We start from the raw sequence: 11019 nt of genomic DNA, 5'->3' as shown, positions 1-11019 counted from the left end.
TGTCTTCTCATGATGTGGCTAAAGTACTTCAACTTTGTCTCTAATATCCTTCCCTCCAATGAGCAGTCGGACTTTATTTCTTGAAGTATGGACTGTTTGGGTATCAGCCAGCACGTCAACGACTTAAATCAAGACATAGTTTTCTTAGATCTACAGAGACACTCGCTGGAACACCTCAGCAAGCGAGGGTCCAAAAGTGGCAGGCCCAAACCCAGCACCTCAATCCATGGGTGATACCAGATGAGAGACTCCCCCCTGGGCACACAGAAGACTGGGCGACTTGGAAGGCGCTGAACAGACTGCTCTCTGGCACCATGAGATGCAGAGCCAATCTTAAGAAATGGGGCTACAGGGTGGAATCCACGGCATGCGAGCTCCCGGTGGCACAAAGGGTTAAACCCTTGTGCCAGCAAGACTGAAAACTAACAGATCGGAGGTTCGAATCCAGGGGGAGCACAGATGAGCTCCCTCTGTCAGCTTCAGTTCCCTATGCGAGGACATGAGAGCAGCCTACCACAAGGATGGTAGCCCAAGGATGATAGTCCTCCAAGTCTAGTGTCTTGGCAGTGACCTTGGAGATGTCTACGGACAACGCTGGCTCTTCGGCTTAGAAATGGAGATGAGCACCACACCCCAGAGTCAGACATGACTGGACTTAACCTTTACCTTGTTACTATTATATATAATACAAATTAAATGGAAGGGACAGTCAAGGAGTAACGAGGGAAAGAGGGAAGGAATGAAGGAGGGAAGGGGGGAAGGAAGGAAGGAGACAAGGAGGGAGGGAAAGAAGAAACGAAAGGAAGAAAGAAAGAGAAGGAAGGAAGGAGAGAAGGAAATAACGTGAAAGGAAAAAGAGAGGGAAAGGAGAGAAGGAACAAAAAGGGAAGGAAGGAAGGAAGGAAGGGAGAGAAGGAAGGATGCAACCAAAGAGCAAAGAAGGGGGGAAAGAAACAGGTAGAGATGGAAGAAAGAAGAGAAATAGGAAGGGAAAGAAATAGAGGAAAGGAAAGAGGGAAGGAATGAAGGAGGGAAAGGGGGAAGGAAGGAGACAGGGAGGGAGGAAAAGAAGAAAGAAAAGAAAGAAAGAAAAGCAAGGAAGGAGAGAAGGAAATAAAGTGAAAGGAAAAAGAGAGGGAAAGGAGAGAAGGAACAAAAAGGGAAGGAAGGAAGGAAGGGAGAGAAGGAAGGATGCAACCAAAGAGCAAAGAAGGGGGGAAAGAAACAGGTAGAGATGGAAGAAAGAAGAGAAATAGGAAGGGAAAGAAATAGAGGAAAGAGGGAAGGAATGAAGGAGGGAAAGGGGGAAGGAAGGAAGGAGACAAGAAGGGAGGGAAAGAAGAAAGGAAAAAAAGAAAGAAAAGCAAGGAAGGAGAGAAGGAAATAAAGTGAAAGGAAAAAGAGAGGGAAAGGAGAGAAGGAACAAAAAGGGAGGGAAGGAAGGAAGGAAGGAAGGAAGGAAGGAAGGAAGGGAGAGAGAGAAGGAAGGATGCAACCAAAGAGCAAAGAAGGGGGGAAAGGAACAGAGATGGAAGAAAGAAGAGAAATAGGAAGGGAAAGAAATAGAGGAAAGGAAAGAGGGAAGGAATGGAGGAGGGAAAGGGGGAAAGAAGGAAGGAGACAAGGAGGGAGGGAAAGAAGAAAGGAAAGAAAGAAAGAGAAGCAAGGAAGGAGAGAAGGGAATAAAGTGAAAGGAAAAAGAGAGGGAAAGGAGAGAAGGAACAAAAAGGGAAGGAACGAAGGAAGGAAGGAAGGGAGAGAAGGGAGAGAAGGAAGGATGCAACCAAAGAGCAAAGAAGGGGGGAAAGGAACAGGTAGAGATGGAAGAAAGAAGAGAAATAGGAAGGGAAAGAAATAGAGGAAAGGAAGGAGAGAAAGAGGGAGGGAAGTTTGGCCACAGCAATGCTAGTTCTATAATAAATGTATTAGGAGGGAAAGGATGGGGCCTGAGCCTGTTAGGAATTATGGGACCTGAAGTCCAAAACACCTGCAGGGAGAGGCCAAGTTGGCTTATACCTGATATAGAACCTGCCTGGATGGGGCCTAAGAACTTTTCCACACAGCCATATAGTCCAGCTCATTGTGGATTGAATACAGCTGTGTGGGAGGGGCCTGAGGCGAGGAGGAACGCCTCTTAATTTGCATAACGGCCCTTCACGCAACGCGCATGCGCACAAGGTTTGCACGAGCGAGCGCCAAGTTGAGCGGGCTGAGAGGCAAAGGTGGGGGAGAACTGTCCGAGGCAGGAAGCAAGTGAGGAGAAGTGCGCATGCGTGTTGATGGCAAGCCAAGGGAAGCATCTCCACCGAAAGGGGGCGGACTTCCGGAGCGATAGGGACGGAAGGAAAGGAACGCGCATGCGTGCGCGCCTCACTCAGCGAGGGTTCGGAATCCAGTCAGTTGTGAGGAAGAGCGGGAGAAGGAGCAAGCCGGGCTGCGGGCGGCTCCTTCGGCCTTCAGTGAGGGGAAGGCCGCGGCTGTCTCGGGTCCGGCCGGTCCGGCCCGAAAAGGCTCCGCCGGGAACAAGAACTCGGGAGAAAGCGGCCGCGCCCAGCTCCATGAATGGACGTCGGCAGCGCAGGTGAGGCCACGGGCGAGGGTAAGAGGCCCGGAACCTGCTCCCGAGGCCGGGCGTGTTTACCCTTCGCTGTCATGTCCTTTTACCTGTGTATGTTTTCGTCCTTATATTCTTTAAGAACAATATCTAGTTCTGTTTTAATGCTTGTAGAGTTAAATTGTATGAATAATTGTTGTAAGATTTATTTGTACCCCGCCTCATCTCCCTAGAGCAGTGTTTCTCAACCTGGGGGGTCAGGACCCCTGGGGGGGGTCACGAGGGGGTGTCAGAGGGGTCGCCAAAGACCATAAGAAAACAGTATTTTCTGATGGTCATGGGGATTCCATGTGGGAAGTTTGAGCCAATTCTATCGTTGGTGGAGTTCAATATGTTCTTTGATTGTCATGAACTATAAATCCCAGCAACTACTACTCCCAAATGTCAAGATCTATTTTCCCCAGACTCCACCAGTGTTGACATTTGGACATATTGAGTATTCGTGCCAAGTTTGGTCCAGATCCACCATTGCATGAGTCCACAGTGCTCTCTGGATATATAGGTGAACTACAACTCCCAAACTCAATTTCAATGCCCATCAAACCCTTCCAGTGTTTTCCATTGATCATGGGAGCCAAGTTTGGTTCAAATCCATCACTGGTGAAGTTCAGAATGCTCTTTAATTATAAGTGAACTATAAATCCCAGCAACTACAACTCCCAAATGTCAAGATCTATTTTCCCCAGACTCCGCCAGTGTTCACATTTCGACATATTGAGTATTCGTGCCAAGTTTGGTCCAGATCCACCATCGCATGAGTCCACAGTGCTCTCTGGATATAGGTGAACTACAACTCCCAAACTCAAGGTCAATGCCCAACAAACCCTTCCAGTGTTTTCCATTGGTAATGGGAGCCAAGTTTGGTTCCAATCCATCGCTGGTGGAGTTCAGAATGCTCTTTAATTATAAGTGAACTATAAATCCCAGCAAGTACTACTCCGAAATGTCAAGATCTATTTTCCCCAGACTCCACCAGTGTTCACATTTCGACATATTGAGTATTCGTGCCAAGTTTGGTCCAGATCCACCATCGCATGAGTCTACAGTGCTCTCTGGATATAGGTGAACTACAACTCCCAAACTCATGGTCAATGCCCAACAAACCCTTCCAGTGTTTTCCATTGGTCATGGGAGCCAAGTTTGGTTCCAATCCATCGCTGGTGGAGTTCAGAATGCTCTTTAATTATAAGTGAATTATAAATCCCAGCAACTACAACTCCCAAATTACAAAACCAATCCTCCCCCAACCCCACTAGCATTCACATTTGGGCATATTGGGTATTTGTGCCCAGTTTGGTCCAGTGAATGAAAATGCATCTTGCATATCAGATATTTACATTAGGATTTATAACAGTAGTAAAATGACTGTTATGAAGTAGTAATGAAAACAGTATTATGGTTGGGGGTCACCACAACATGAGGGACTGTATTAAGGGGTCGCGGCATTAGGAATGTTGAGAACCACTGCCCTAGAGCAAGGATGGGCAAACTTCGGCCCTCCAGGTGTTTTGGACTTCAACTCCCACCGTTCCTAACAGCCTACTGCCCTCCCACAATTCCTTACCAGCTGTTAGAAATTGTGGGAGTTGAAGTCCAATTTTTATTTATTTATTTATTTCGGTTACTTCTACCCCGCCCATCTCACCCCGGAGGGGACTCAGGGCGGCTTACAAAGGCACAATTCAATGCCGGCATCACATAACAATAGTAAAACAATATAGCAGTAATTAACACTTAAACATCAGTTCCTGCATTACAACAATAAAACCAATACAAACCCATTACTCTTCATTAACGGTCAGCGTTAGCCATCTCATAGTCTAATTTCCAATTCCACTTTATTAGTCCTGTCAGTCCTAGTCATCTGATTGTCCTTATCTAGTTGTGAGATTGCCCAAAGGCCTGTTCCCACAACCACATCTTTACTTTCCTCCTGAAGGAGAGGAGGGATGTTGATGACTTAATTTCCCCCGGGAGTGAGTTCCACAGGTGAGGGACCACCACTGAGAAGGCCCTGCTCCTCGTCCCCACCAACCTCACTTGTGATAGCGGTGGGGCCGAGAGCAGGGCCTCCCCAGATGATTTCAAACTCCGGGGTGGGACGTAGAGAGAGATACGTTCGGACAGATACGCTGGACTGGAACCGTATAGGGTTTTGTAGATCAAAACCAGCACCTTGAATTGTGCTCGGAACTGAACCGGCAGCCAGTGGAACTGACACAGCAGGGGGATGGTGTGCTCCCTGTATGATGCTCCGGTGAGTAATCTGGCTGCTGCTTGCTGGACCAGTTGAAGTTTCCGAACAGTCTTCAAGGGCAACCCCACATAGATTGCATTGCAGTAGTCTAAACGGGATGTGACTAGAGCATGGACTACCGCGGCCAAGTCAGGCTTCCCAAGGTACGGGCGCAGCTGGCGCACTAGTTTTAACTGTGCAAATGCTCCCCTGGTCACCGCTGAAACCTGGGGTTCCAGGCTCAGCGATGAGTCCAGGATCACTCCCAAGCTGCGAACCTGTGTCTTCAGGGGGAGTGTAACCCCGTCCAGCACAGGCTGTAACCCTATGCCCTGTTCGGCCTTACGACTGACCAGTAGGACCTCTGTCTTGTCTCCAGGAGGGCCGAAGTTTACCCATGCCTGCCCTAGAGGGACTCGGGGCGGCTTACAACCAGACAAGAAAACAACAATAACAATAATAATAATAATAAACTTTATACTCCGCCACCATCTCCCCAATGGGGACTCGGAGTGGCGTACATGGGGCCAGACCCGAACAACAATTACAATAAGAAAACCAAAACACAACCGAAAACGCAAACAATAAACAACATCATAATTACATAAAACATATGAATACATAACAATATAAGAATTACAATAGATACAGGCACAGAGACAATGGGTGGGCTACATGTAATGATTAAAAAAACTAATGAAAACTAATTAAAAACTCAGACAAGATAAAAGAGAGAAGCAGATAATATGCGGAGTAGTACTCATTATGGCGGGGGTTGTGGAGTCAAGCTTTCCCACAAGAGGGGATATCTACTCCAATGACAGAACGTTAAGCTAAACAGTCATGTGAAATTGCATACCTACTCATCCAAGGCACAGTGGAAAAGCCAGGTTTTAAGGTGGTTCTTAAAAACCTCTAGAGAAGGGGCTTTCTTAATTTCTCCAGGCAGTGAGTTCCAGAATCAGGGGGCCACAGCGGAAAAGGCTCTCTTCCTTGTACTTACCAGACAAGCTTGTGACACTGGCAGTGACGAGAGCAGGACAGGGTCGGAGGGCCTGAGGTGGTTCATGGAGAGAGATATGGTCACGAAGGTAGGCGGGTCCCAAACCGTTTAAGGCTTTGTAGGTGATAACCTGAACCTTGAATTGGGACCGGAAAATAAATGGCAGCCAGTGGAGCTCCTTACACAGGGGGGTTGACCGCTCCCTATATGTCCCCCCAGTAAGTAGTATACATATAAAATAATCACATATTCGTTAATAAAATCTAAATATTGTCCAGATTTTGGTCAACTTCTGTCTGGTTATTTGGCCGCTGATCCAGAAAATTGCATTGGATAGACCACATCAGCTCTAGTTTCTGATACAGAACATATGTCTTACAGAACATGTGCCATAATGAGAGAGTGGACTGTTTTTTGGATTGGGTAGGGAAGGCAGACATTTGTAGCAATGTTACCAGGGAGGCCAGGAAATTTTGCCACTGATAGTGTCATGCTTGTGCATTCCTCACTTCCCCACCAACATCAGAGACTTAAATATGGATTTATCTGAAGCAGTGGTTCCCAACCTTTTTTTGACCAGGGACCACTCACCAACATTAGTACCAAAGGGGTTATGAATCAGTTTTTGGTTAAATTTCAATTTGGTTTGGTTATTTGGGCCCTGATTCAGAAAATTGCATTGGATAGACCACATCAGCTCTAGTTTCTGATACAGAACATATGCTGTCATGGGAGAGTGGACTGTTTTTTTGGATTTGGTCGGGAAGGCAGACATTTGTTGCAATGTTACCAGGGGGGCCAGGAAATTTTGCCACTGATAGTGCCATGCTTGTGCATTCCTCACTTCCCCACCAACATCTGAGACTTAAATATGGATTTATCTAAAGCAGTGGTTCCCAACCTTTTTTTGACCAGGGATCACTCGCCAACATTAGTACCAAAAGGGTTATGAATCAGTTTTTGGTAAAATTTCGATTTGGTTTGGTTATTTGGGCCCTGATTCAGAAAATTGCATTGGATAGACCACATCAGCTCTAGTTTCTGATACAGAACATATGCCATCATGGGAGAGTGTACTGTTTTTTGGGTTTGGTCAGGAAGGCAGCCATTTGTGGCAATGTTCCCAGGGAGGCCAGGAGGTTTCGCCATTGATAATAATAATAATAAACCTTTATTTATACCCCACTAACATCTCCCGAAGGGCTCGGTGCGGCTTACAAGAGGCTGAGGCCAAACACATCAATAAAACAACAGCATAACAAATACAACAATAAATAAACTCATAAAACAAGCAATAAACATTAAAACAATAGCAATAAACATTAGACAATAACACCATGACACATTTAAAACTAAGGCTGGGCCAAATGGAATGATTAAAATTTTAAAATGCTGAACATGACAGGTGAGATGGATAGGTTTTTGGAGATAAGTGCAGTGTGCAGACAATCTTAATCTCTAGTAAAGTGCAATTGGGGCATGATGCTAGGAGTGTCCTATTCTGGGAAGGCACACTGGAACAACCACGTCTTCAAGCTCTTCCTAAAGACTGCCAATGTTGGGGCTTGTCTGATATCCTTGGGGAGAGAGTTCCAGAGTCGGGGGCCACCACGGAGAAGGCCCTGTCCCTCGTCTCCACCAATCGCGCTTGCAACGCAGGTGGGATCTTGAGCAGGGCCTCACTAGATAATCGGAGAGATCGTGTCATGATAGTGCCATGCTTGTGCATTCCTCACTTCCCCACCAACATCTGACTTAAATATGGATTTATCTAAAGCAGTGGTTCTCAACCTTTTTTTTTTGACCAGGGACCACTTTAACCAGGGGCTACTCTCCAACATTAATACCAAAAGGTTTACGAATCAGTTTTTGGTCAACTTTCGATTCGGTTTGGTTATTTGGGTGCTGATTCAGAAAATTGCATTGGATAGACCACACCAGCTCTAGTTTCTGATACAGAACATATGCCATCCAGTAGTCGCCATCTGCTTGCCCGCAGAAAACCATATTTAATAAGCCTCAACACTATAAGGGCTCAAGAGGGCGATATAATTGAAGACACACCACAAGTAGAAATCCAAGTGCAGAAGCTGCTTATTGTGGGCCCAGCAATAGGGACAGAATGCATGTCACACCCCCAAATGGGGCTTCAAGGCTTTTATTACTTTGACAGAATTAGAGACACATTCTCATTGGACTACAGCAATCAATTATCTCATTGGTCTATGCTGGCTATACAGATGTTAATTGGTTCTCCATACTTCTAACAGACAAGGAGGCATATGTGGGATCTTAACAATGACACAACTATAGTTTATTGAACACTCGGTTGGAAAGTATGTATAGGTTGATACTTCAAGCAGCTGGGAAATTAGGGGAGTACAAGCTAACTAGTTCTGTCCTGATGTACTTTTATCCTTCAAAAGTTACTTCCTCTCTGCAGCAACATTTTCCCAAACTGTCAGCACCTTCTGCAAACAAAGGCATCTGCAAATCAGGACATACAGGATTTACAATCATTGAAAACATCAATGAGAATTCCATTTTAAAAACTACATCTCCTTCATTCTATACTTTTTCTTTTTGCAAAGCTTTTCAGCAGTGCAAATCAAGCAGGTTTTTTTTTACACAAGCAGAGCAAAGAAGTGGTTGATCTATTGCCACACAATAACCCCCTGTTCTGACCAATCATCAGCATCCACTCAGGACTTTTTCCAACCTTGGGATGTATTCTCTGTTGTGATTCCAATTGGGAATATCATCCAAGAGTTGTACCTGTTCAGTCTTTATAGGGGACCACTTCAGAGGTCAAGGTAACTCTACAAGCACGTATTATCAAAGTGAGACAACACAGAAATATCAGTAACATTATGGGTTGTTGTAGGTTTTTTGGGCTATATGGCCATGTTTTAGAGGCATTCTCTCCTGACGTTTCACCTGCATCTATGGCAAGCATCCTCAGAGGTAGTGAGGTCTGTTGAGAGATCATTGTTATTATATTGTGTATGATTTTGCTTTTTCATGTTTTTTTTGTACTCATATGTTGTATGTATTTTACTGTGTTGTTATTGTGTTTTAGTTTTATTTTATTGTAATATGCTGTTGGGCTTGACCTCATGTAAGCCGCCCCGAGTCCCCATTGAGGAGATGGTGGCAAGGTATTAAATAAAGTTTTTATTATTATTATTATTATTATTATTATTATTTATTAACCAATACAGATGCTTTAATTGTAATTTTTTTTTGTCGTGTCAGGAGCATCCTGTTGTAGAGAATTGGCCGTCTGCAAGGACGTTGCCCAGGGGACGCCCGGATGATTTTGATGTTTAATCATCCTTGTGGGAGGCTTCTCTCATGTCCCCGCATGAGGAGCTAGAGCTGATAGAGGGAGCTCATCCGCCTCTCCCCGGATTCGAACCTGCGACCTGTCGGTCTTCAGTCCTGCCGGCACAGGGCTTTAACCCACTGCGCCACCGGGGGCTCTAATTGTAATGAAACATAGTCCTCCTGTACCCTGGAAATTAATGCAACATTTCTTATAATTTTACATCCTTCACTATAGTGTTAGTCTCTTCTGAATTTACAAAGCTATATATAACGGGTCATGATATGTCTAGGTGGAAACTATAACTTACTGTAGTTTTGTTTTGTTTTATAAAGGGAATGACAATATTAATATGAAAAATGTCTCTTAATCCAAATGTTAATGTATTTTCTGTTAAACATTGTTTCTTAATTCAATAAAGTCTGAAAACTCAAAAAAATTCATCCACAAATGCATTATTAAATTATTATTATTATTATTATTATTATTATTATTATATGTTTACTTATATCTGGAGACCATGCCCTACAAGGAGCGTCTTAAAGAATTGGGTCTGTTTAGCCTGCAGAAGAGAAGGTTGAGAGGAGATAGGCTTGTATAAAGATGTGAAAGAGTATCATAAGGAGGAGGGAGAAGGCTTGTTTTCTGCTGCCCTGGAAACTGGGTCTCGGAAAAATGGTTTCAAATAACAGTAAAGGAGATTCCACGTGAACTTCCTAACCGTGAGAGCTGTTCAGCAGTGAAAATCTCTCCCTAGTGGTTAGTGGAGACTCAAAGCAGCTCACAATTAGAAACACATTGCAATGCAACTTAAAATATACAAAAATTCAATATTTATTTATTTATTGTATTTATATACCGCCTTTCTCACCCCAGGGGGACTCAAGGTGGTTTACAACATACTAATGGCAAAAATTCAGTGTTAACATACAGTACACAAAGAAATCATAATGACTAATTACCACATATACCTATGAACTTAAAATCAGTTAAAACCATTAAACATAAGACATACATAAAATTTAACCATTCAGACAAAGCATAAAATCATCCTAGTATAAAAATTAAAATCCCATAATACAGAAATCATGTATAAAATACAATTATATATATTATATTGTATTATATTATGTATTATATTGTATCTTATATTATATTGGATATAATAAATATACAATAATAATCTCTGAGAGATGGTCATCCAGCCACTGTTTAAAAGCTTCCAATGAAGGAACTTCCACTAATCTCTAGGGAGAGATTTTCACTGCTGAACAGCTCTCACGGTTAGGAAGTTCACGTGGAATCTCCTTTACTGTTATTTGAAACCATTTTTCCGAGACCCAGTTTCCAGGGCAGCAGAAAACAAGCCTTCTTCCTCCTCCTTATGATACTCTTTCACATCTTTATACAAGCCTATATCCTCTCAACCCTCTCTTCTACAGGCTAAACAGACCCAGTTCTTTAAGACGCTCCTTGTAGGGCATGGTCTCCAGATATAAGTAAACAAATAATAATAATAATAATAATAATAATAATAATAATAATAATTTAATAATGCATTTATGGATGCATTTTTTTTAGTTTTCAGACTTTATTGAATTAAAAAACAATGTTTAACAGAAAATATGTTAACATTTGGATTAAGAGACATTTTTCATATTAATATTATCATTCCCTTTATAAAACAAAACATAGTTTCCACTTGGACATATCATGACCCGTTATATATAGCTATGTAAATTCAGAAGAGACTAACACTATGGTGAAGGATGTAAAATTATAAGAAATGTTGCATTAATTTCCAGGGTACAGGAGGACTATGTTTCATTACAATTAGAGCA

The 11019-nt window shown here is 43.3% G+C and overlaps 1 protein-coding gene across 1 annotated transcript in view; it reads left to right on the top strand.

Moving 5' to 3' along the window:
- The first annotated feature begins 2325 nt into the window (after positions 1–2325).
- The window catches only part of LOC132780767 (protein argonaute-3), a 95834-nt gene continuing 87140 nt past the window's right edge, over positions 2326–11019 (top strand). The window contains exon 1 of the mRNA XM_060784534.2: positions 2326–2581. Coding sequence (XP_060640517.1) covers positions 2563–2581 — 19 coding nt within the window. The 5' untranslated portion in view covers positions 2326–2562. The remainder of the gene's footprint in view (positions 2582–11019) is intronic.

The sequence above is a fragment of the Anolis sagrei genome, chromosome X (assembly GCF_037176765.1).
Source record: "Anolis sagrei isolate rAnoSag1 chromosome X, rAnoSag1.mat, whole genome shotgun sequence".
In the NCBI taxonomy this organism is placed as follows: domain Eukaryota; kingdom Metazoa; phylum Chordata; class Lepidosauria; order Squamata; family Dactyloidae; genus Anolis; species Anolis sagrei.
This window is presented reverse-complemented; position numbering and strand designations above follow the sequence as displayed.